The sequence below is a fragment of the Dreissena polymorpha genome, chromosome 4, assembly GCF_020536995.1.
Source record: "Dreissena polymorpha isolate Duluth1 chromosome 4, UMN_Dpol_1.0, whole genome shotgun sequence".
NCBI lineage: Eukaryota > Metazoa > Mollusca > Bivalvia > Myida > Dreissenidae > Dreissena > Dreissena polymorpha.
The window spans coordinates 123,878,552-123,904,973 of NC_068358.1; the positions used below are offsets into that span (position 1 = coordinate 123,878,552).

At 36.2% G+C, this 26,422-nt stretch overlaps 2 protein-coding genes across 4 annotated transcripts in view; one reads left to right on the forward strand and one right to left on the reverse strand.

Moving 5' to 3' along the window:
* LOC127878752 (uncharacterized) overlaps nucleotides 1-1,074 on the reverse strand; it is a 60,001-nt gene extending 58,927 nt beyond the window's left edge. Inside the window, exon 1 of the mRNA XM_052425279.1 lies at nucleotides 922-1,074. The gene's annotated coding sequence lies outside the window, so the exon portion shown is untranslated. The remainder of the gene's footprint in view (nucleotides 1-921) is intronic.
* LOC127876226 (ribosome biogenesis protein SPATA5-like) lies at nucleotides 1,053-26,172 on the forward strand. Of its 3 annotated transcripts, none has more exons than XM_052421278.1 (16): nucleotides 1,053-1,105; nucleotides 3,579-3,665; nucleotides 5,502-5,685; nucleotides 6,582-6,640; nucleotides 6,943-7,629; nucleotides 7,919-8,048; nucleotides 8,680-8,736; nucleotides 11,126-11,249; nucleotides 12,017-12,151; nucleotides 12,974-13,091; nucleotides 14,093-14,241; nucleotides 17,147-17,356; nucleotides 20,509-20,642; nucleotides 22,922-23,048; nucleotides 24,943-25,107; nucleotides 25,877-26,172. In XM_052421278.1, exons 2-16 carry the CDS (start codon nucleotides 3,641-3,643, stop codon nucleotides 26,051-26,053), a joined length of 2,481 nt encoding a protein of 826 aa, XP_052277238.1. In that variant the 5' UTR covers nucleotides 1,053-1,105; nucleotides 3,579-3,640; the 3' UTR covers nucleotides 26,054-26,172. The 3 variants fall into 3 exon arrangements, with proteins under 3 accessions (XP_052277238.1, XP_052277237.1, XP_052277239.1); XM_052421277.1 differs by having other exon boundaries at nucleotides 1,067-1,316; XM_052421279.1 differs by having other exon boundaries at nucleotides 1,089-1,195.
* The last annotated feature ends 250 nt before the right edge of the window (nucleotides 26,173-26,422 follow it).

Here is a 26,422-nt window from a genome sequence, read left to right on the forward strand (position 1 = left end):
ATACTTTCGGATCGACCTTGACATTTTTTGCTGAAATTGTAAACATTACTTTGGTTTTTTGAAATATATTATTTGTGAAAACCAACTTACGTCTGGTGGATTATAAGACTGATTTCAGTGTGAATCAGGTAGTTTTAAATAATATTTACTTTGAGTTTGTATTTACACTACAATTTGTTTACAAAACAAGCCAGAATAATCTTAAATACCGGGAAATGTCATTCTGAATTTGAAAACACTTGAGCACATGGCATGTTACTAAAAATAGATATAACGTCGTATGACCGTGAAATCTCGGGAGATTCGCATTTCAAGAAAGTCTGTCACATCGCTGTTTTTCTCGATATGTAAAAGCAGAATAGATAAATTTTAAATGTTTAAGATAGTATTTTGTGAAAGAATATATCAGTTAAATCTAAAAATTGTCATTCTTTCTGATCGAGTGGTTGATTTGGGCCAATAACTGCATTTAATAGCTGTTTTGGACCAGTCTTGTTAACTGTCAACTTTTCAGGAATTTCTGGTTGACTTTCCTTATGGGGTTGGTCCATAACTATAAAGTCGCGCCAGTCAAAAATCATAAAAAGCAACATTTAAAGTTATGGTAGCCTGAACTAGTAAACGTTGATAAGCTTGTGCAGAATCAGTGTTCCTTAGCCTTTTCAGCATAATGCTTTTCAGTGGTGATACAATTTTGCACCTTTGAACAATAGACAGCGCATTGCAACTCTCAGAAACCCTTTGGGTTAAAAAGCTAAGAGTTGAATTATTGCAACTACTGCTGAAATCCATGTCAAATTTGGTGGGTGGGGTACATGTTTAGCTTAATTCGTCATTTATGCGTCTCTTGAGTAGGTGACGATATAGCTGAATCATTTCAATTTTAAGAAGAAATTATCTTAATAAATTAATAATAATTACCTGTGAATAAAACCATTCTACATATGCTGCGGCAAGTTTGGCTTGAAGTTTTTTCACAATATGCCTCACGATTCGGCTGTTTACAAATCTCGTCCGAGTCACGTGGCAAAACGTTAAGGCTTTAGATGATCTCGTAAAATACGCAAACCACGCGAGATGTAAACACGAGGAACCATGTGCATGTGTTACTGTCAGATAGTGAAATAAACAATCTAAAATGCCTCCAAAACATAACAAATCATTAATTGAGTGGCATCAATGTATCAAGTGCAATGTTATTGTTCATGCTAAAGAACTGTCAAAGCATAAAACTGAATGCGATTCTAATAAACCGTTATCTCATGGACACATTCATGAGAATACATTATTTGCCAGCTCCCACAACTATGTTCAAGGTAATGCGTATCTTTGTCCATATTTTTGTTTTAATGCTGGAAAAGAATTATGGCTTTAACTTAAGCATTAAAATTTCCTCATGCGTAACTACATCAAGTCTCATATTTTCTGTACCACCCACATCGCTATATCTCACTGTATGTAGAGTTATTACTATTATAATGACTCAACACAAATTAATTTGCCACTGTACTACAAAGAAATTTGCCACATTGTCTTTTTTTATTTACCTCATTGCATTGATTATATAATAGTCTGTAACACTCATCTCACTTAATAGGGGACCTGGGTTGAATCCCCATTCCCTGCACATGTTAGTTTGGTTGGGGTCAAGTTCTGGAGAGGTGGTTTTTTCAGGGTGGTCCATTTTCCTCCAACAGCACAAGATCAAACTGAATTCTATTATCAGAAGGACCACAGGTGGTTAGCGTGTGGCTATGATATTAATTAGTGAAAACATCATTTTGAATGATAAATTATCATATTATAACGACAAATCAACTTTTCTGAAAATTTTTTTTTGCTATCAAATATATATATATATATATGATAGTGAAATTGTTTTTTTTTTCAGAAAAGTTAATTTTTCATTATAATATAGAGGACATTTGTTGGATTCAGTGGATTATCAATTTTAATTCACGAGTGATCATATAAAATATATATTTTCTATGATCACGAGTGAATTAAAATCGATATTCCACCGAATCCAACAAATTTTCTTTTTATTTTATGCTTTGTTCATCATTTATATACATTGTTTAAGAGTGTTACTAAACAATTTCGCTGGGATAATGACATTATTTCGTAAAAAAAAGACGTCATTTCACAGTAAACAGTGAAAATTATCGATAATTTTCACTGATAATTTTCACTGTTTAAAACAGTGAAATTATCAGTTTTAATTCACAGATATTTCTCTATAAACCACTGGTCTACAAATAGGAACCTGGACCTTACCAGGGGAGGTAAGTATGAGACAACATGAAAATGGGTAGCATCCCTGCTTTCGACATCTGTTCTACTAAAACTTTCTGGGATGTTCCTTTCAGGAAGCTGCTGAGGAACCATTCCAGGTGTTTGCCCCTAATTTCATAGTATTCTGGCTTTGTGTCCATTTTGTGGTGAAGATCCTGCCGAGCTTACAAAATAAGCCCCTTCTTGCTTTGCTTTTGTCATTTGTTGAACACTTTGCTCCAAATTTGTGAATATCAACCTGTTTTGACATCTTTTGGGAAAGTGTGTGGGGACAATGCAAATATTTCTCAACATATACATGTACACACATTCATACCAACAGTATGACAAACGCATGATGTAGCATCAATCAGCAATACAGTCCAATCAATGGGTACCAGACTAAGAACTTAATGCTCTGATTGATCTCAAAATGGGATTGCTCAATTGGGCAAGTATTTTTATGTCCCCAACCACTATAGTGGGGGACATATTGTTTTTGCCCTGTCTGTTGGTTGGTTGGTTGTTTTTTTTGCTTTTTTGTTTGCTCCAAATTTAACATTTTGCCATAACTTTTGCAATATTGAAGATAGCAACTTCATATTTGGTATGCATGTGTATCTCATGGAGCTGCACATTTTGAGTGGTGAAAGATCAAGGTCAAGGTCATCCTTCAAGGTCAAAGGTCAAATATATAGCTTCAAAGCAGTGCAGAAGGGGACATAGTGTTTCTGACAAACACATATTTTGTTGATATTATATTTGTTAAGAGCAAAACTTAAGCAGAGCTGCAGGCAAGTTGAATTTAACATACCTGATAAGATATTGTTTCACGTTTCATTAGCTTTTATAGCATTTAAATGATATGTTCAACATTTTATTTTTATGCAAAACACACACAACTTGAATGCATTTTTTCATGAAGTTTATTAACTGATTTTTTTTATTGGTGAACATAAAAAACACACATATTTTCATGCCCCTGAAGGAGGGCATATAGTCATCGGACTGTCGATCGATCTGTCCGTCGATCTGTCCATCACACTTTGCGTTTAGGTTTTGAAAAATGCTCATAACTTTTATGTCGCTTCAGATAGCAATTTCATATTTGGCATGCATGTGTATATGGACTAGGCCTTTCCATACGCACACAAATTTTGACCCCTGTGACCTTGAACTTAGGGTCCGCGTTTAGGTTTTGAAATCTGCGTTTAGGTTTCGAAAAAAGCTCATAACTTCTATCAAGCGTTTATAGGGGGCATAAGTCATCCTATGGTGACAGCTCTTGTTGTCTTTGTTTTCAGAGAAGCTCAAATCTCTAGCACACCACTTGAAGAATGCAGTGATATTTCTACATCCTTCCACAATGCAGATGTGTGGATTAGTGATAGGTTTGAGTTATTTTATTTGAATGCAAAAATACATTATATATTCTTTGGAATATTGAAGGCCACATTACTTCAAAGAATAATGAATATAGGAATGGAATACGTATTGTGATTTTCTTGACTTAATGTTAACCGTTATTCAGTGTAAATAGCACAAATAAAATAAAACTAGAAATGGCGTGGCAGAGGCTGACGCATATCCCCACGCCGCATGTTTGACCCAGGAGCGCCCCAGGGTTGGTAATGGGGCCATGCATAGTTGAGATTGACCGTATTGTCATAGGAGAAGTTCAGTATCAATTAGAAGTGAATTGGTGTAGAAATGAAGAAATTATAGTAAAAGGCAATTCTGGGTGGGCGTGGCCTATGTGGGAGGGGCGCCCCAGGGTTGGTAATGGGTCATGCATAGTTGAGATTAACTGTATTGTCATAAGAGTGGTTCAGTATCAATTTGAAGTGAATCGGTGTAGAAATGAAGTTATTATAGTAAAAGGCAATTTTGGGTGGGCGTGGCCTATGTGGGCGGGGCGCCCCAGGGTTGGTAATGGGGCCATGCATAGCTGAGATTGACCGTATTGTCATAAGAAAGGTTCAGTATCAATTTGAAGTGAATCGGTGTAGAAATGAAGAAATTATAGTAAAACTGCAATTTTGGGTGGGCGGGGCGACCCAGGGTTGGTAATGGGGCCATGCATAGTTGAGATTGACCGTACTGTCATAAGAGAGGTTCGTTATCAATTTGAAGACAATTGGTGTAGAAATGAAGAAATTATAGTAAAACTGCAATTTTGGGTGGGCGGGGCGCCCCAGGATTGGTAATGGGGCCATGCATAGCTGAGATTGACCGTATTGTCATAAGAAATTTTCAGTATCAATTTGAAGTGAATCGGTGTAGAAATGAAGAAATTATAGTAAAACTGCAATTTTGGGTGGGCGGGGCGGCCCAGGGTTGGTAATGGGGCCATGCATAGTTGCGATTGACCGTACTGTCATAAGAGAGGTTCGTTATCAATTTGAAGACAATTGGTGTAGAAATGAAGAAATTATAGTAAAACTGCAATTTTGGGTGGGCGTGGCCTATGTGGGCGGGGCGCCCCAGGGTTGGTAATGGGGCCATGCATAGTTGAGATTTACCGTATTGTCGTAAGAGAGGTTCGGTATCAATTTGAAGACAATTGGTGTAGAAATGAAGAAATTATAGTAAAATAACCTAAAAAAATGAGTGAAAATCTCTGACGCGACCCCGCCCCAACCCCCACAACTTTTGACCCAGGGGTCAGATCAAAATTCCAAATAGTGCAGGGTCGCACATATGCTCATAGCTACCATGTGTGTAAGTTTCAAGGTTCTAGTGCTTATAGTGTAGGAGAAGATAGTGGCCAGGACGGACGGCGGAGATAACCACAATATCCGCACGCTTTTCAAAAAGCGTGGGGATAATGAAATGCCGCCTTGTTTACAAAATATTGTTTGGTTATGTGATCTGTGTATACATTTGCACTTGCAAGTATTTATGTGTTTAAGTGAAATATATTTAACAGTTAATGATACGGTTTTCATTAGAAATGTTTGGGTCAATATTTGCCTCACATCAACTCAGTTTGTGTATGACTGTTTAATACATCATGGGATTAAAAAAAAGGCAATTTTGGACCTGGAAGTGTTAACTTTGAAAAAAATGCTTGGCAAATGTTATATCATAGAATACAGTGTTCTGTACTTAAAGATTCTGAAAGTTATGTAAGACAAACATTTATTCTTTGTTTCTTAGTGATCCACATATACTTACTATCACCTGTAGTCACGTATGACTACATGTGTATGAAAACATATTTTCAGGTGGCATTTGCGTCGTAAACGATGTGACAGTGCGTTTAAGTTTTCCTTGTACGTTTGAGTCGGCCACATCGGTTGGGGTCATGAAAGAGGACCAGGAGCTGATTGACGCTGGACCCATGATTAGAATACAGCGGCTCAATTCACAGAACATTAAGGTGGCCGATGAAGTAATATTTTCATGCAGGTTAGCCTATCTATCTGCTTGTACTTATAAACTCGTAAGCTTTATTAAATGCAACAGTAATCCTAGTTAAAATGACACAGACCTTTTCAATTTTCCTTTTATAAATATATTATATGACCCCCGTCATGCGAAAATGGGGCTTCAGCAATATCTGGCCAACTTAGCATGCACATATCGATATGGCTCATTAGATTGTTATTATAAGACTTAGCATGCACATATCGATATGGCTCATTAGATTGTTATTATAAGACTTAGCATGCATATATCGATATGGCTCATTAGATTGTTATTATAAGACTTAGCATGCACATATCGATATGGCTCATTAGATTGTTATTATAAGACTTAGCATGCACATATCGATATGGCTCATTAGATTGTTATTATAAGACTTAGCATGCACATATCGATATGGCTCATTAGATTGTTATTATAAGACTTAGCATGCACATATCGATATGGCTCATTAGATTGTTATTATAAGACTTAGCATGCACATATCGATATGGCTCATTAGATTGTTATTATAAGACTTAGCATGCACATATCGATATGGCTCATTAGATTGTTATTATAAGACTTAGCATGCACATATCAATATGGCTCATTAGATTGTTATTATAAGACTTAGCATGCACATATAGATATGGCTTATTAGATTGTTTTTATAAGGCTACTTTGAAAATGACAATGCTGCTTGTTAATTAACTATGTATATAAGCACAAACAACATAATAACTTTTCTTATAGTCAACCTTTTGTGAAACATCATCACTAATCAAATCTTTATATTTAAGTTGAAATTTTAAAGTTAATTGAAAATGTAGTACATTCAAATGAAAATAAAATCCCTTGTGACTCAAATGCTACTTATAACTTTTTTTTATTTTCAGTAAATCAGAATATTTAACCCATGGGGAATCATTTCTAAAGCATTTGCACCAGGCCATATGTAAGTTGTTGGTAAAATAAGATAAAACACTGAATGTAATGTGTATATAGATATTTGCAAAAATGTATGCCAGTCTTTGTAACATTTTGTATTATAAATGACACAGTACTTTATGTACTCTTAAGAATGTTGCTAAATTTTTAAAATGTTTTTCTTATGAGCAACGTGCATTATTTGTGTATTTGAGTCTTTGTTGAAATAAACCCATTAACATCAAAATGTCTGTTAAAATCATATTATGCTCAATAAGCTTAAAGGTAGTTATTTTTAATCCAACTTGTAATATGGAACTTCAATTTCAGTAGGAAAGAATATCTGCTTGAAAGGGACACTGACTGTTAATTACTTTGGACAGAAATACTTATTCAAAGTTCTATCTGTGCAAGAACTGCATGACCAACAACAAACATTTCAGTTTGCTAACACTTCTTCTGGAGTTGATTGTGTTTCAAGTCGCTTGGCAGACTTGAGTGTCACAGATATTCCAACGCCTGATGTCAGTTTGAACACATCATTTCTGGCTGACCCAGATCCTAGTGCCGATAAATCTTTGTCAACTCCAGTGAAACACGGGGACACCAACATCTTAAGCTCAGCTTTTAATAGATTAGAATTCTCTGCAAACTCAGAGACCCCGGATGGTCAAGTTTGCCAGTCACCTGCGGGTGATGCCACATTATCCTCTTTGGAGAAGACCCCCAACACTAAGCTAAAGTTTGACCGCCAGAGTTTTCAGACCCCAGAACAGATCCAGAAACCTCTGACTCATTGCGAACCCAGTGGTTCATCTGGTAACGCGTTCTATCGAATAACGACAGAAACCCGAGTGAGCGTGCAGGAATGTCGGGACCAAACCACTGACTCGGTCCCCAGTGTTGCATACGGAGGTGTACGTTACTCAGACATTGGGGGCATGGATACACACATCAAGTCTCTGAGGGAAATGATAGATACCCCGTTGAAATCTCCGGAATTGTTTCGTTCATATGGTGAAGTAATTTTCTTCTTTATAAACACAATAGTTGATTTGATCTTAAATTATTTCCTTGTTTATTGCTATGAAATTTTTACCTTCATTAATTCAATTCTGTTCATGTCTTATGCTTTTTCTGCTCATCAGTATTTAAGAGTTGGAAATGAAGCCTTTCAAACTTGAATCTCGTAAGAAGGGTCCAAAATTTATTTTTTAAGGGACTATAACTACATTTAAATCTAAGTGGTAAAGGCCGGTTAATAGTTTTAAGCTAGACTAACCTGATGCCTGTGTCATTTCCTCAGGCCTACCCCTGCCCCGTGGAGTGCTGTTGTTTGGGCCCAGTGGGTGTGGCAAGTCCCTGTTGGTGAGAGCCGTTGCTAACGAGACCAACATTAATGTTGTTTATGTCTCTGGGCCGGACATATGGAGCAAGTATGCAGTTTTGTAGTGGAAATCTTTTCATTTTAAGTATTTGTTTTTGCAGATTGAGACAATTAATTAATTGTTTACATGTTGTTAGGTTTTTAATACAATCTTACATGAGAGAGTGTCATAAATGACATGTACTCTCAGAAAAACAGACTTTATGAAGTTGCACTGGCTAATTAGGGAAGACACTTTTGCCTAAACAGGATTTTTGTTCAGTGACTTTATTTCAACAAAACATTCAATAAAAGAAGACGCTGTCTTCCATGATTTGCCAGTGAAGCTTGCACATGATAATTTAGAACAACACTTTACACAAATGCATTAAGCAAGGTTTAAGCACAGCTCAAATTGATTATTTAAAGTTAAAAAAAGTTCTTATTTGTCTATAGGGAAATCAATGTGCTGCTGTTAAAGTTTTTAACAGCAGAACATTGATTTCTCTATAGAGAAATAAAAATATTATTGTAAAAATACCCAATAAACAAACCAAAAAGAAGTTTGATTTTGAATGCATCAGCATGAACACTATACAGTATCCTATTTCAAAAGCAAATATTCTCCACTATCGTGAACGCTATAGAAAATAATCAAGGAGTTTTCTTTAGAGTTTATCCGCATGCCAATTTGTTTTCAGGTATTTTGGGGACACAGAGACAAAACTGAGAAACATTTTCCAGACTGCAGCAAAAAAGTAAAAAATTAATGTATTATTATGTTATTTAGTTAATTAATCTTTAGATGAACATTTTACAGGTTTGATTTATTTAATTGATATGCTCCAGTATGACACATCGGCTTTTGTAATGGACATAAAAAGGACATATGGCAATATGTATGTGGATGTATATTCCAGACACTTTTTTAAAACACTGACAATGTTCCTAAACATTGCTTCTCAGATTTCTATATAAAATAACTGCTGAAAAGATGTTTAAGTGCTCATGTTGGAGTACTGGCTATTTTAATATATTGATGCAAAAATGTACCAGGAGCTACAATATCTGCCAATGTAATCAGGAAACCTACCTAGCCTGACTTTATAGCAGACATGGGAACCCCTCACCGGACTGTGTGAATGCGCAGGCTTTCCTGAAGCTACGAGGACTTTATTAATAATATCTGTTAGAAAAAGGTTAAAAATGATAATATGATTAAAATATAACATGAAGTTATTTCATTCTATTTTAAAGTACTCAATGTGATTTTAATACTTATGATTAGAATTCTACTTCAGAGGAGAATCAATTAACAAGTCTGATACCTATTGAAAAATTCCCCACAGGTGTTTATGAGTGCAGGGGTCGTATTCCAGAAACATCTTAAGTCATTTCTTAAATATTTTCACTTAAGTTAAAAATTACAATGTTTTGTATTTCTTTACTAAATAAAGACATGCATGTTTTTTTGGTAATCCTCAAATAACATTGACATAATTATGTTATTTCGATGCAATTTTTGATGCCTAACTATTGCAGTTTGAAATGAAACACTTAAGAAAAATTCCAAATTTAAGGATACAAATAAAATTTAACTTAATTAAGATGCTTCTGGAATACCACCCCTAGTATTGATCTAGTACTAAAAAAAAACTACTATTGTCAGAATCAGATATACTTTATTGTGCCTTTGGCCTTCGCAATACTATAGGGACCTGTTTACTGATTGTCCAAATGACGCTTTTTAAAATGTGTGTAACAGATTCCAACAATAAAGTATAGATATGTAAACATGCAAGGAAAATAACACTAAGAAATATGTTCAAATATAGTTTTGTTTATGGCTAATCAAGAATTTAAATGGATAACATTATTAATCATTTGTAAAGCTTGTAATTGGTAAACAAAAGTTTTGTTTATGGCTATTCAAGAATTTAAATGAATAATATTTATAATAATTTATAAAGCTTGTAATTGGTAATTCAAAAAATAAATTGCTACAGCAAGACAAGCGAGCGTTTTGGTAGAGCACTCGACTTAAAATCCAAGGTTTTCAGTTTTGATCCTAAGCCATATAACTGGTGTTTGGATTTGTCATCAAATCCTGTCTATGGCCATTCTCTATCTATGTCTGGTTCAAGTAGAGAAGTTTTCATTTACTGGCTTGAGTCACTTAAAACATTGTTTAACCCATTTATGCCTAGCTCTAGAAAAAAGGCATTGGCAAACAGCGTAGACCCAGATGAGACGCCGCATGATGCGGCTTCTCATCAGGGTCTGCGCTATTTGCTTGAAGGAATTTCTGTTAGAAATATTCTGAATATAGAAATAAATATACTAGACATCCCTAATTTTGGAAATAAATTGATCCAATTTAAAAGGATGGGAGAGTCCACTAGGCATAAAATGGGTTAAGTAGCTTATCCAGTTGGTTAACAAACTGCCATTAATACTACTGAAATACATGTAGTGTTAAAAGCATAAACAAATCCAACTGAACAAACAAACAAACTAATGATTATTATTGAATAAAAAGTACGCATACCATATTTATCGTCACAAAACTTCCTCTCTAATAAATATGCCCCCATACTTATGATAAATTGCATCAATGAACACAATAATAGGCAATAATAGGCCCCCCCCCCATTTTTGCGGTCACCAGGGGCTCAGTGAGGGTTGAATTCATGACGTTTTACTTGATGTAACATACTTATTATTTAAACTATAAATTTATTTCCATATATCTATTGCTATCAAAACTGTTGCTACCTAAATTACTCCTACCATTACCATGGATTGCTTTGATGTTAACAAGAGCCCTTTAGGCATGCAAGATAATATGGGGGTGGTATTGTAAAAAACTTAACAAATGTCCTGTATTATGAAAACTGAGTATTACAATTGCTCAATGAACTTTTTCTGAAATAAGCTCATTTATTCTGGTATCATAAACAGATAGGAGGGTGAAATTAACGTGCCTTCCTGATATTTGGATTGTTTTGGGTGCATGTTAGGATAAATATGCTATAAATTATAAATTCTTAATAGCCTGTAAGGCTCACCTTATATCCTGCTACAAACACTAGAAATTCCCTCAGATACTTAAAAGAGCCTTCTCTCTATATTTTTTTTGCCAAACAGGGCCCCCAGTTTGATAGTGTTGGAGGACGTGGAGGTCTTGTGTCCAAGACGAGCCAACTCCCACAGTGAGATAGAGAAACGAGTTGTAGCTAGTCTCCTCACCCTTATGGATGGAGTGTCACAGGTAGCTGAGCTCAGGTGCAGGGTATAGGAAGGATGCCAAATTGTACCAGTATTCGTGCATATGAAAAAGGAAGGTTATGTGTAACTGTGTGATTGTAAATACAAGTTGTCACAGGCTTATTAAGATAGTCAGAACTTAAAAAACCTTTGACATTAGTCAGGACTTGAAAAACCTTTGACATTGTTAGGACTTGAAAAACCTTTGACATTTGTCAGGACTTGAAAAACCATTAACATTAGTCAGAACTTGAAAAACCTTTGACATTAGTCAGGACTTGAAAAACCTTTGACATTAGTCAGGACTTGAAAAACCTTTGACATAAGTCAGGACTTGAAAAACCTTTGACATTAGTCAGAACTTGAAAAACCTTTGACATAAGTCAGGACTTGAAAAACCTTTGACATAAGTCAGGACTTGAAAAACCTTTGGCATTAGTCAGGACTTGAAAAACCTTTGACATTAGGCAGGGCTTGAAAAACATTTGACATTAGTCAGGACTTGAAAACCCTTTGACATTAGTCAGGACTTGAAAAACCTTTGACATCAGTAGTGGAGGTTTTATAAAGACTTATGAAAACTGTCAAATAACACATGTGCCTTCCATTTATAGTACCATTTTTTATGCAGGATACAAAGGTCTGATTGGAAAACTTATTACTTGGACAATAACCAGTGATAAATTAGTAAGAATAATCAATCTCATTTAAATTTTCATGTCTTTGAAAAAATGACTTTAAATCTGATATTAGTATACATTTTTTTTCAAGGCAGACAATGGAAAGTTTGTGATGGTGCTTGGAACTACAAGCAAGCCGGATGACATAGACCCAGCATTACGACGTCCCGGACGCTTTGACCGGGAACTTGAGATAGGAGTGCCCTCTGCCTTGGACAGAAGACAGGTTAACACTTACTCGATGAGAGATCATATTTTTTGTGTGTTTACCGTACTTGTCGATTATGAGATTTGATTTTTAAGATGCATATTTTTATGTCCTGCAGTATATAGTGGGACATATTGTTTTTGCCCTGTCTGTTGGTTTGTTGGTTTGTTTGTTGGTTGGTTTGTTGGTTTGCGTCAAACTTAAACATTAGCTATAAATTTTGCAATATTGAAGATAGCAACTTCATATTTGGCATGCATGTGCATCTCATGGAGCTGCACATTTTGAGTGGTGAAAGGTCAAGGTCATCCTTCAAGGTCAAAGGTAAAATATATGAGTCAAAATCGCTCATTAAATATACACTATAACTTCGTAACAACGTCTCATGAGCTGCACATTTTGAGTGGTGAAAGGTCAAGGTCATCCTCCAAGGTAAACAAGTCAAGGCCAAGGTCATCCATCAAGGTCAAAGGTAAAATATAAGGGGAGGGGGACATAGTGTTTAACAAACACATCTTGTTTCTTCTGGCATTGAATTGTATGTCTATAGATTGCATGTTGCGTAACAGTGCATACAGATTATGCTTGGAAAGCCATGTGCTTATCAACATGGATTTTGTGTGCACATTTTTATAAGTTTCTACTGATTGTAAACTTAGACAGGTTTTTGGAAAGCATATGTTCCTTTTATTATTATTTAAAGGTCTACCTGCATAATACAATAAAAATTACATTCAAATGTTATGTCAAATCAACCTTATACTTTTACTGGTTCATGATATTTTACAATGGGAAAAACAAAGTGAGCATTAAAAAACTTATACCACATATCATGTACAGATCCTTGCATGCCTGCTGGGAAAGCTGAATCATTCCCTGACTGACTCTGAGGTACGGGAGCTGGCCGATGCAGCCCACGGATATGTGGGGGCTGACCTTGCTGCACTGTGTAAAGAAGGTACGTTATAACGAAGCTTTAATTTAAATTCTGGGGTCATATTGAAGAATAACTTTAAGCAGCAGTAAATCACTCACTATCAAAGGCCCTTATATAATTGTTTATTTTATTGATGTTGTATGTATTTAAAGATCGTCTTTATCCTTAATATAAGTTTGATATATGTTGTGTTATTAAGATTTGACTTGTCATTGATATTGATTCATCAATTTAAATTTCAGCCATATTTTTCAAATTAAATCCTGGCGTATAGATATGTATCCACAGGGCGTTGGAGTGTCAGGCTTTTCGCTGTTATTAATGACTTTGAATGTTTTTTAGTACATTTGACATGGTTTCTTAATTTTAAGGCCAGTCTTCATGATATTTACACAAACAATTCTTGGAGGGTTCTCTTCCAAAGATGTGCATATGGTCCTGCATCACTGCACAACATTGTAGCCAAAGCGGCAAAAAGCAATGTGTCTAAATACTATTTTTTCCCTATTATTATATTTGTACATAATTTAACACAAATGTTTAGGAGATGATACTTTGCCATGCGGGCCCAGGGTGGGATTGCATTTGGGGCCAGTTGGGTCTATGTCATTGTTAAAAAAACTGCAAAACAGTCTTTTCTAAATAACTTCAGTTTAGATGGAGGTATTGCGCTGTAATTTTGTCTGTAAGTAGCTAATATGCAGATCTTGCTTGCACAATTAATTTAATTCAACTAAATAAATTGCTAAAATGGGAAAATCTAGTTTATATTTCTTATTTTTACAAACACTATATAACTACTACAGATATTAAACTTCAGATATGACTTTGTGGTTTTTATATAAAGTTTTGTGTGCTGTCTTGAGACATTTATTGTTTTTGAATACTGTATATACTCTGATTTTGTTTACATGGGATTAATAAGGGAAAATTAGAACCAAACTTGTTCATAAGACACTTTTATTCAGTCTCATCGAGGTTCCACTATAGTTCTTCATGTATTTGTTGTTTGAGTGTTTCAGCCAGCCTGCACTGCCTCCAGCAACATGCACAGAGGCAGCAGGGGCATAGCATTCTGATCCAACCCCAGATCTGCTTCACGGACCTGCGATTCGCTATGACCATCATACAGCCCAGTGCCATGAGGGAGGTTCAGATAGAGGTCCCAAAGGTAAAGTCACAAAGCTCGCTTCTTATTTTTAAGGCACATTGTCATAGTTTGAGGCTGGGAAAACATTGGAAAAGCTCCCAGCTCCAATCCATCAATTGTCTTTGCCTCAAATAAAAATACTTGTTGTTAACAAAAAAATATTTTCTGCCTTTTCCGATGTCTTTGGACATTTATTATGCTCTTTGGACATTTATTATGCCCCCCCCCTCCCCTCCCCCCGGTAGGGTGGCATATAGCAGTTGAACTGTCAGTCAGTCCGTCTGTCAGTCTGTGCGTCTGTCCGAAAACTTTAACATTGGCCGTAACTTTTGCAATATTGAAGATAGCAACTTGATATTTTGCATGCATGTGTATCTCATGGAGCTGCACATTTTGAGTGGTGAAAGGTCAAGGTCATTCTTCAAGGTCAAAGGTAAAAAAACTAATCCAAGGGAAGAAATAAGCTTTAAAGGGAGATAATTTTCTGTACCTGCTAAATGATAAAAAATAAATAAATAAATCAAAGCGGCGCAGTAGGGGGCATTGTGTTTCTGACAAACACATATCTTGTTTTTCATATATTTGATGATAGAACATTGCGTAAGACTTTTAAGACACCTCACCTTACTCTAAAACTTCCATAGTTACTGTTGTAAGTGTTGGGTTAAATGACTCTTGAATCACTTTGATCAGTATTTTGAAGAATATTGACAAGTTTTCATATACTGGAATATTGAATCTCATATTTAGCTCTTCTAAGCTTGAAATCCTCATTATACCCCCACAAACGAAGTTAAGGGGGGTATAAAGAAGTGAGCTTGTCTTTCTGTCTGTCAGTCTGTCTGTCGGTCAGTCGGTTGTCCGCTCTCTATTTCAAGTTGTTTTCATCCAATCTTCACCAAACTTGGTCAGATGTTTTATCTAGATGATCCAAACTGTTTGCTATTCTGAAAGTATTATTGAAAAAAAATCAAAGAAAATGCTAAATTTTAGAAATTCAGTTGACGACATTTTAGCAGACAACAAATTTCCCAGAATGCAAAGGGTTAACAATCTGTAGGCCACCTTTATGACTCACTTGTAATGAGACTTTGACAGGATGTTTATTTCGACAATATCTAGGCTTGATCTTAATCTGGGTCACATGTGGCAAAGAGCTAAGTCACCAGGTCAAATCTGACCTTTCAAGAGGGCCTTTTTATGAGTCAAATAAAAGTATGATAAAACTTGGCCAGAATTTTTCTTGACAATGTCTAAGACAAGTTTGTATCTGGGTCATATGCGTCAAAAAGCAAGGTAAGCCGGTGAATTTTTGAAAAACATGTTACCTCTGTAAAGCCAACGTTTTTGACTTATTCTGTGTGGGACTTGGTCAAAATGTGTATCTTGACAGGCCTAGTTATAATCTGGATCATGTGTGTCCAAAACTTGATAACAAGGTCAAATCTGATTTAAACCGTGTTTTCATTGTAGAAAGAACATATATGACTTATGGTGAAACCTGGTCAGAACAATATGTTGGCGAAGTTTCAATCTGATTCTTGTCAAGTAAAAAACTCTGGTGAGCTCTTTAAAGCCATCATGGCTCTAATAAAAAGAAAGTGCACAGACAAATTCTACTTTCAAGTGGGTAGTTACCTGGAATTGCCAGTCATGATCCACAGGCCATGTGTGGAGGTGCAGTTTTGGTGCTTTGTTCATATTCATAATTGCAGTGCTCACTTCAGATTTAACAAAAAAAACAGGTTCAGATATATTTTATCGGATATGTTTTTCTTGGACTGAAGTTATTTTGAGCTTCTAGTTCTTTCAGGGATATCAACATTTTGACCATAGTTGCCTGTTCTTATATTTATGCCCCCCTTCGAAGAAGAGGGGGTATATTGTTTTGCACATGTTGGTCGGTCCGTAGGTCGGTCCGTAGGTCGGTCCGTCGGTCGGTCCGTCGGTCGGTCTGTCCACCAGATGGTTTCCGGATGATAACTCAAGAAAGCTTAGGCATAGGATCATGAAACTTCATAGGTACATTGATCATGACTGGCAGATGACCCCTATTGATTTTCAGGTCACTAGGTCAAAGGTCAAGGTCACAGTGACTTGAAATAGTAAAATGGTTCCCGGATGATAATTCAAGAATACTTACACCTAGGATCATGAAACTTCATAGGTACATTGATCATGACCAGCAGATGACCCCTATTGATTTTCAGGTCACTAGGTCAAAGGTCAAGGTCACAGAGACTCAAAATAGTAAAATGGTGTCCGGATGATAACTCAAGAATGCTTACACCTAGGATCATGAAACTTCATAGGTACATTGATCATGACTGGCAAATGACCCCTATTGATTTTCAGGTCACTAGGTCAAAGGTCAATGTCACAGTGACTCGAAACAGTAAAATGGTTTCCGGATGATAACTCAAGAATGCTTACGCCTAGGATCATGAATCTTCATAGGTACATTTATCATGACTGGCAGATAACCCCTATTGATTTTCAGGTCACTAGGTCAAAGGTCACAGTGACTCGAAACAGTAGAATGGTTTCCTTATGATAACTCAAGAATGCTTACGCCTAGGATCATGAAACTTCATAGGAACATTGATCATGACTGGCAGATGACCCCTATTGATTGTCAGGTCGCTAGGTCAAAGGTCAAGGTCACAGTGACAAAAAACGTATTCACACAATGGCTGCCACTACAACTGACAGCCCATATGGGGGGGGGCATGCATGTTTTACAAACAGCCCTTGTTTTAGTACTATTTCTTAAGAGGACATTTTAGTTTTCTCAGAAAATCTAGGAACGCAATACATATTTTTAGGTGTCAATGACTCCTGGGCTCCTGCTAATTTATATCCTTGACCCTATTTTATCTACGTAGGTGGAATCTTTGTTACTTTGAGCTCCATTGCTGCATTTCAGGTGCTGTGGAGTGACATAGGCGGTCAGGAGCAGATCAAATTGAAGCTGCGACAGGCAGTCGAGTGGCCTCTAAAGCATCCCGAAGCCTTTACCCGCCTCGGCATTTCCCCACCCCGGGGCGTGCTTATGTATGGGCCCCCGGGATGCTCCAAGACCATGATAGCCAAGGCCCTTGCTACTGAGAGTGGACTTAACTTTATTGCAGTAAAGGTACATGTAGGATGGGTTTGATATGGGCCTTTGGTGGTGGGCTATGATTGCCTTGTGATCGTGAGAATGGACTCAACTTTGTTGCAGTAAAGGTACATGTAGGATGGGTTTGATATGGGCCTTTGGTGGTGGGCTATGATTGCCTTGTGACCCTGATCTCCCTATGTTTGCCTTGTGATCGTGAGAATGGACTCAACTTTGTTGCAGTAAAGGTACATGTAGGATGGGTTTGATATGGGCCTTTGGTGGTGGGCTATGATTGCCTTGTGACCCTGATCTCCCTATGTTTGCCTTGTGATCGTGAGAATGGACTCTATTATTGCTATGAAAGTAAGACGGATTAGCTTTGGGTCTTTAGAGGTGGACTCTTCCTATGATTGCTTGCAATCGTGATCTCCCTATTGTTTTTTTGTGATTGTGAGAATGGACTCAACTTTATTGCTGTGAAGGTAGAATGGGTTTAATTTGGGTCATTAAAGGTGGACTCCCTATAATTGCCTGGCGGTTGTGATCTCCCTAATGTTGCCTTGTGATCGTGAGAATGGACTCACCTTTATTGCTGTGAAGTTAGGATGGGTTTGCTTTGGGCCCTTGAAATTGGAATCTCCCAATTTTTACCTGGCAATAGTGAGAATCGACTCAACAATATTGCTGTGAATGTAGGATGAGCTTTTTTGTGGTCATTGAAGGTGGACTCTCCGTAAGTTTGTCTTGTTATAGTTGGAATGGACTCATCCTTTTTGTTATGAAGGTTGGATAGTTTTGCCTTTGTGCCACTGAAAGTGGATTTTTCTTTATTTTTGTGTCCGCGTTGCGATAAAAGAATGGACAAACTTTTATTGCTGTGAAGGTTATAACTCATATGGGTTCTGCTTGGAGACTCTGCAAATGGATTGTTTATTATTCTTGTATCTGCCTTGCAATCCTTAGAATGGACTCAACTTTACTGCTATAAAAAAGGATACGGTAGATTGTTTGCTTCAAGCTACTGAGACTGGACACAACTTTATTGACGTACATTTGGATTTATTTATCCAACTAAATGTGGACTTTTCTTTATTCCTATGTTTGCCTTGTAATCTTAGTTTAGTTTTTGTTTAGTTTAAACCTATTTATTTTAGCTTGATTGCATCGAGAGCCTCAGTCTTATTGAAACGCTCTAGAGTCCGTTTCCTGGGCTAGCACTCTTACATTCACTAAAATAAAGGCATAAACAATCAATATTTTATAGAAAGCATTGTGCATGCACAAACTTATTTAAAAATTTGATCACTCTGAATCGATAGTATAATGTATAACATGTAAAAATATAAGCACATCACAGACTAGTATGAACATGGGTTGCGATGGATAGGTCAACTCGTGACATTCATCACTTCTTATTTATTATTTTATAAATAAAAAAGTTAATTAGCATTAATTGATGCTTATTTGACACTTGTCGCTGAGAAAAGAAAGGATGTGATTTGTCCCAGGTTATGTACGACATTATTTTCTAAATATACGTCTAGATCTGCGCCATTGATATACCTTACTGTGATGCATTTTGATAAACAAAACGCCGAGTAATTACTGGTAGAAACATGTTGATAATACCGGTAAAATAAAAATAATTTTGTTGTATGCATTATTCTTTATCATAATGTATTGTATTATCGATATTTTCTCTCCATAATATATTACTGTATATTTGTAGACATGGCAATAAAAGTTATATATATATATATATATATATATATATATATATATATATATATATATATATATATATATATATATATCCCAGAAAACGGAAATAACGTTGTTGTGAAATATAATTATCTCCCTTGAAACACACAAATACTCATAATTTCACTGTATCTTCTAGATCCAACGTATTTCCGCTGTGTCTCTAACATAGTGTTAGGGTAGTTTATGAATCCTTATCGGATCCTACCCAAATACAACTATGGTTTCATGTTTGTAATAAATGTTCATGTATCTGTCCCTTCTGTGTATGTAAACTGTTCCAACATTGGAAGATGTGTTGCGGTAAAAGTATGGAGTATATATCTGTGAATGAACCATCTTTTTTTGGGGGGATGGGGATTTCACAGTATGTCTGCTTCATTCTGCACCGTAGCTAGGCGCACACGCCGAAGTCTCCAATGTCTGTCTGTTTGTCTGTCTGTGTATCTGGTTGTTCACGCATATCTTTCTCCATATATATATATATATATATATATACACACACACATTCTTAGAACATTCAAGTTTATTTGAATAAGATACGACTCTACAATATGCATATTATACACCCACCTTAAAGATAGTACGTAACGGTAAACAGTGTTATAAATATATAAACATGTTAAAATACTAGTAGTTGATTATTTTTAATATGCATGTCTTTAGAGTTGCAAATTCTTTTATTGTTAATTCTAAATTTATATTACTAAAATATATATGTATATGACTGCCATTGACCACTGTTGACTACATTGTGTGTTATATGTATGTGTACTCATGGGCTTTAAGCCTAATGTATTCTGAAATAAAACCATATTAACATTGCCGATATACCGGCACGTATTGCCACAATGACACTGCGCAAAACTTCCATGAGCGCCTGTTCGTATCATTTATTCAAATATCTGGGAATTAAAATAATATAGTTATGCATGTTTTATGAAGCTATTGTTTATGTACTTCAAAAACTCAATAGTTGTTGAGGTATTATCGGTTTTCCTTCAAGACTTATGGCCGTTGTTTGATAAAGAGTGCAGTCATGTTTAGTCATTAAAACAGCTCTATACTTCGTTCCCTGTTTTGCATTTGACAACATACTATATTCGAAATTCAGTACAATATATATTAAATACGCTTTAATGACCGTTTACACCAAAGATAAATCTTAAACAATGTTATCGATAGACCGTTTGTTAGCACCTATCTTTTTAGGTTTGTCACCAGTGTACATGCATATTTCAGCACGGAGCGTATATTCCGTGATTTCAGTTAATTTAGTATGTAGGGTTATTATCATGAAAATGTCGCAATATTTTTGCACATCGCGAATTTGTGAATTAATGACAACAACACCGACAGCATGAATTTGGTGTTCAATGTTCAAACGTATTTGATGATACGCCACCTGCGGCATGCTTCTGTAGGGTCCTGAGCTGTTCAGCAAGTGGGTGGGGGAGTCCGAGAGGGCGGTGCGCGAGGTGTTCCGGAAGGCACGCGCTGCGGCGCCTTCAATCGTCTTCTTTGATGAGATCGATGCTCTGGCCGTGGAGAGAGGCAGGTAAGAGGCCCTGTTTATTTTCATTTTTTGTGTAACAAAGACTTTATTCATTCTGCAATGTTTAGCTAGACCGGTTTATTACCCATAATGCGACATGTTTTGTGCGAACGCCGATGATACTGTCATTTATGATATCACGATTAAACAATACGGCAACAGGTTATCCGCATGAACACAGTTTACGAAAATTACGACAATGTTCAACACTTATTTTATTTTTACGGACATGTGTTATTATTTGCTCCAATAATTTTATCAATCAATCTTTATGTTGTTGCACCCTTCAGTCCGTCTGGCCATTTGTTACATCCGTTTTGTTTACATTGGCACAGTTTAAATGTATCTATCCTTTTAACAACTTGTGCTCAGTACGTTGACTACGAAGATATAATAAGTATTTAATAAATGGGAACTATTTTCTGTTGTCATAGTCATAACATGATTTTAATTGATTTTGAAATTAAAAAAATATGCTACTTGTATCATAATGCGAAATGAAATAAAATGATGTCATTATCGGTCACTTATAGATACAACTTAGTACAGTGTAACGTACATGCCAAGGTTCATGTGCTTATTGCATTCTTGTTATTTTAAGCTTTTATTCATTTTTTTCGTGACAAAACATTTGAATTGCCATGTAGTAATGCATTCAAACTAAGTAAAAAAATAAAGATCAAGTCAATAGACACTTATCGGTTATGACCTATGTTACGCTTGATGGAAGTAAAAGAATGAAGTTATTTTCAGCCCACATCTCAGAAATCTACAAGCAATTAGTAGCCTATAACATGGATGCCAGTCTCACTCCAAAAGTCTTTTAATCTGAATGCAAGTTGGGGCCAATATCTCAGATGTTTATGCTTCAAAGTGTAACATTATTATAACTGGTAAATGAAACAAGGAATAGCTTTACAAAATATATTCGGAGCATGTCCTTACATGGAAATTAAGGTAGAAAAGTTATTAAATTTGAAATAATGGTAGAAAGGTTATTACATTTGAAAAAAAAGTTCAAGTATTGTTAGGTTCTTTTTCCATTTAATAGTCGCATAACCACCGCATGAAATGTTTGTTATGAATTGCACTATATTAAACAACGTAATTGCGTTCGTATATACAAATTTTTCTACATGAGATCACATCATATGTGTCTTCACATTGCTTATTATGAATTTATTTGTTCGTGATCGAAACATATGATTGATATTGGATTAAGACGCAGTTTTCTATCCATATATCCAAATAACATTGTTTCATCCACGTCATGCGAAATTAGATCTAATGGTATTTGCTGTCAGCGAAGCTCAAGTCCAGCCTTTGCACTTTCGCAGTTTGGCCAGGGGCTACGCTTTCCGCTATGAAAAACCGCGCAATGTTCCGTGGTTTCTCCTGAGTATCCTCTTCAGTATGCATATCCTGACAAGACTGCGTGGATGCGCAGGCTTGGCTGGAAGAACGCTGGCAGCATATTGCATAAGACCCATTTTTTATGACGCGGGTCTCTATAAAGCTAATTGCGTCTTGTTATTTGCGTCAAACCAGATTCTTTCCGATAAAAAATTGCTGTCACACTGAGTTATTTATAGCAAACTGACAAATGTCGATAGCCTATCCTGGCTTTCAAGAAAGATTTTCAGACAGACTGACGCGTGCGTCACACATGTGGGGCTAGATATTCGATCGATTCTCCTATCATGGACACTAAACTATTTCGGTAGCTTGTCTCAAAGTACAAATGCGAGTAACAGATAAGTTTTCATTAATTTATTTTCCTAAAACTGGTGTTATTTGATATCGCCAAATCTATGCTGTTAGCAACATAAGGCGTTTATTGCAAGTACATTTCGTCTTTAGGATGATATTTACCGATAATACGTCGTTATTGTAAGTGGGCCATGATGTGTGTCTATGTTTCGTATGAACATGCAAAAAATAGTCCACATTTCCCTCCACTGTTTAGTGATACTGTTTCGATTATATGTGTTTTAAAATAGGTAATTTTAAGAAGGTTTCCTGTGATCTTAATGTGTTTCACGATTATGTATGTTGTTTTACTTATTAATGCTACTTACGCACTTATGAGACTTTCACATACAATTGAAATTAATTGTACGGTCTTATTTTTAATGTGTGTTGGAAAGCAAATTATGGTGTCTATAAATCCACCATATACATGTAATATAATCAACAAACTATTAAGTTCTTTCAAATAAAATAAAACTCGACGAAATTTTGAGACAGTCGCCTGCGTCTAAGCCCCATTTTGTGTGTGTCAGCTCGTCAGGTGGAAGTCAAGTTGCAGACCGCGTGCTGGCCCAACTGCTCACAGAGATGGATGGTGTCGAGGGACTCAAGCACGTGACCATCGTGGCGGCCACCAATAGACCCGACATGATTGACAAGGTCGGTGGTGAGAGTTCTGACTTCAATATATTAAAATGTCTATTTTATGATTGTTAGCTTTGAGTAACGTAAACAGGTCTAGATAGAGCAATAAAGCATTTTAAGCTGAAATTTATTAAGCTAGGTCTGCGTCTCTAGCCATTATTGTACTGGTTGAGGACTAATGGGCGAAGGGACCAATAACCGGAAAACCTGTTTATTTGAGTACATTATGTTCAATCTTGTCAAACCAGCATACACTTGTAATGAATAAAACCGATAACACATAATTATTATGTATTTTCAATTAACACGTGTTTCAAATCCGCTGTAGTTTATAAAAAAACGAACAGCCATTGAAATGTCGCAAAACATCATTATTCCTGTATTTACTTGTGACGGATTCGGATATTGGTCGTCGACCAGAATCTTTTTTTAAAAGGAAATTAATACTTTTTTTTAAATCTTTCTAACTGTTTGCGGTTTCAAATGAATATACAATTTATAAAAAAATGTGTGTATCCATTGGTTTTTAGCTCTACTTGCCGAAGGCCTGAAGAGCTTATGTCATGTGCGTGCGTTAGACTTTTTCTTGTTTACGCGATAAAATCCACAGTTTTCATCCGATTCTTTTCAAACTTGTTCAGTATCTTTATATTAATGAGGACTCGAACCCTATTGAAAATGGGTTACATCAGAGTAAAAAGTTTAGATTTATCTCCCCTTGAATTTGAGAAAATTGTGAAATAAGGCTTGTTTACGCAATAAAGTCCACAGTTTTCATCCAATCGTTTCCCAACGTGCACAGTGTCTTTATCTGAATGATGAGTCAAACCCTATTGAAAATGAGCAATAAGCGGAGTTATAAGTCCAAAATTATCTCGCCTTGTATTTGAGATTTTTTTTCATCCAATTCTTGGCAAACTTGCACAGTGTCTTTGTATCAATGAGGACTCAAACCCTTTTTTAAAAAGAGCAATATTGAAGCAATAAGTCCAGAATGACTTCCCCTTGAATATGAGAAAATTTTGAAATCCCGCTTGTTTACGCAATTAATTGCACAGTTTTCATCCAATGATTTCCAAATTTGCACGGTATCTTTATATCAATGAGAACTTGAACCCTATTGAATATGAGCAGTATCGGAGAAATAAGTACACAATAATCTCCCCTTGAATTTGAGAAAATTCTCCTTGTTTGCGCGATTAAGTACACAGTTTCCATCTTATTCTTTCCAAACTTGCACAATTTTTATAGCAGTAGAGCGATTCAGGCCCTCACGGGTCTCTTGTTTAATAATTATCTTACCCAAGTTTTCTTTTTGGTGCCTAGCGGTATTATATAATATATATATATGAGCCGTATTCTGAGAAAACTGGGCATAATGCATGTGCGTAAAGTGTCGTCCCAGATTAGCATGTGCAGTCCGCACAGGCTAATCAGGGACAAAACTTTCCGCTAAAACAGGATTTTCGGTAAGAAGGGACTTCCTTTAAACGAAAAATACCATCAAAGCAAGGAAAGTACCGTCCCTGATTACCGTGCGGACTGCACAGTCTAATCTGGGACGACACTTTACGCACATGCATTATGCCCAGTTTTCTTAGAACGCGACTCATATAATTATGAATATATGTCTTATGGTTAACATATTTCTGCTAAAATTAACGTTTTGATATGTATTTTGTCATGATGGTAAAAGTCTTAAAAAAAATGCAATAAATGAAAGTATGTATTGTAGAAAACAACACTCCTTTACGAGAACTGTGTTTCTGCGAAGTGTTAACGTCTTAGTTCACTGATGTCCGTCAAACCAATTATATAAATATACGTCGTTTTTGATGTAAATAAACTTATAACGTTTACTGAACTGACATGCAATCGTAAATTCGAAACGTGTGACTGTACACTGCAGGCCTTACTGCGCCCCGGACGTTTTGACCGCGTGTTGTACGTACCCCTTCCCGATCTTGCCGCAAGGCGACAGATATTTGCTCTCCGTCTGAGGACGATGCCTACTGCACACGACGTCACCCCGGACTCGCTAGCGGACCACACGGATGGGTATTCGGGAGCAGAGGTAACAACTAGGAACGCCGTCTTGAACAGTTTTGTTTTTATGAAGATGTATCAATAAACGCGTTTAATTTACCAAGTAACAATTTTCACTCGCGCAAGTGCTCATAAAATTATTAATTAATTGATTGTCGCATTTCTGAATAAGATAAAATGAGTTACCACACCGGCAACTAGTGTGGTTTTTGCAGCATTCTCACATTTAATGGAATAGGTTAATCACCAATAAATCGACAATAATTTTTCGTGATTGCTGTATGACTTTGCAGCAGAGTTCTGAGTTTGTTTGTGGTTTAACATAATAATAAAACGACTTTATACTTTAAGACTCTTGAAAAATTTGTATCAATCGACCGCTATTTACAAGAAAGTGAAAATGTCTATTGATCTTGAAAGATACATGGTTTTTCAAAGAAAGTGAACGTAATTATGTTGTTAATTAAAATTTAATGCTTTTAGTAGTGCATGTTTAATTCAAAATTCATCGTACTCGTTAAATTTCGAATGTTTTCCCGGATTTGTCAAGTACCATTATTCCACAATAAGCATGATTTACTCGACATTAAATAGTTCTTGAACTGTTTTGGTATTACATAAACACAAGACCGAATAGGTATATAATAAATGTTTTTAATGTTTTTGGAATATTTACCAGGCTTGTTTGTTATGTCTTAACACATCGCAATAGAAATTGCGTCGCTCATGCTCTACGCTCTAAGAACACCATATTTACATAACATTATAAATTTCTAACACTATGACCTCTTTCGCAGGTGGTGTCCGTTTGTCATGAGGCGGCCCTGTTTGCTCTGCAGGAGGACATCAGTAGCATATGCGTCCGGTGGGGCCATTTCCGGTCGGCGCTAGCCGCCGTAACTCCGAGGACCGGCGCCGACATGTTGGCTTTCTATGAACGCTACCAGCAGAAATCTGGCCTACACTTTATATGAGGTTGATCACGTGCAAAATTGCTGATATGGTATAATTTGTTGTTTGTTCTTAGAAAATATATGAGTCTGTGTATGGAAATAAAAACCTGCTTGTTATGCAGTACAAGGGCTTCGAATAACTACTTTTTGTGTAGTTTTTGAAAAATAATAAGCGTTTTAAACGGTAGAGTAATTGCTTTATTGTGATTAGTTTGTTCTAAATCACTAGTAGTGAGCGATTTTATTGGCAGATTAGTACAAGAATTGTACGACTGATCGATCGACTATCGACAGTTGCTTGTCTGCAAAAATAAATTGTCGGACTAGTAGTGCAAACTGTCTCAAATAATTTGCACACTGCAGGCCCGTACGCAGGCCAGGGGCCCTGAG

Bases quoted from the DNA above. Each gene is read 5' to 3' on its own strand.
- LOC127876226 (XM_052421277.1), top strand. From the start codon at position 1,139: ATGCCTCCAAAACATAACAAATCATTAATTGAGTGGCATCAATGTATC. The intron at 17,357-20,508 runs GTACATGTAGGA...ATGCTTCTGTAG, and splicing joins TTAACTTTATTGCAGTAAAG to GGTCCTGAGCTGTTCAGCAA. The intron at 25,108-25,876 runs GTAACAACTAGG...CCTCTTTCGCAG, and splicing joins ATGGGTATTCGGGAGCAGAG to GTGGTGTCCGTTTGTCATGA.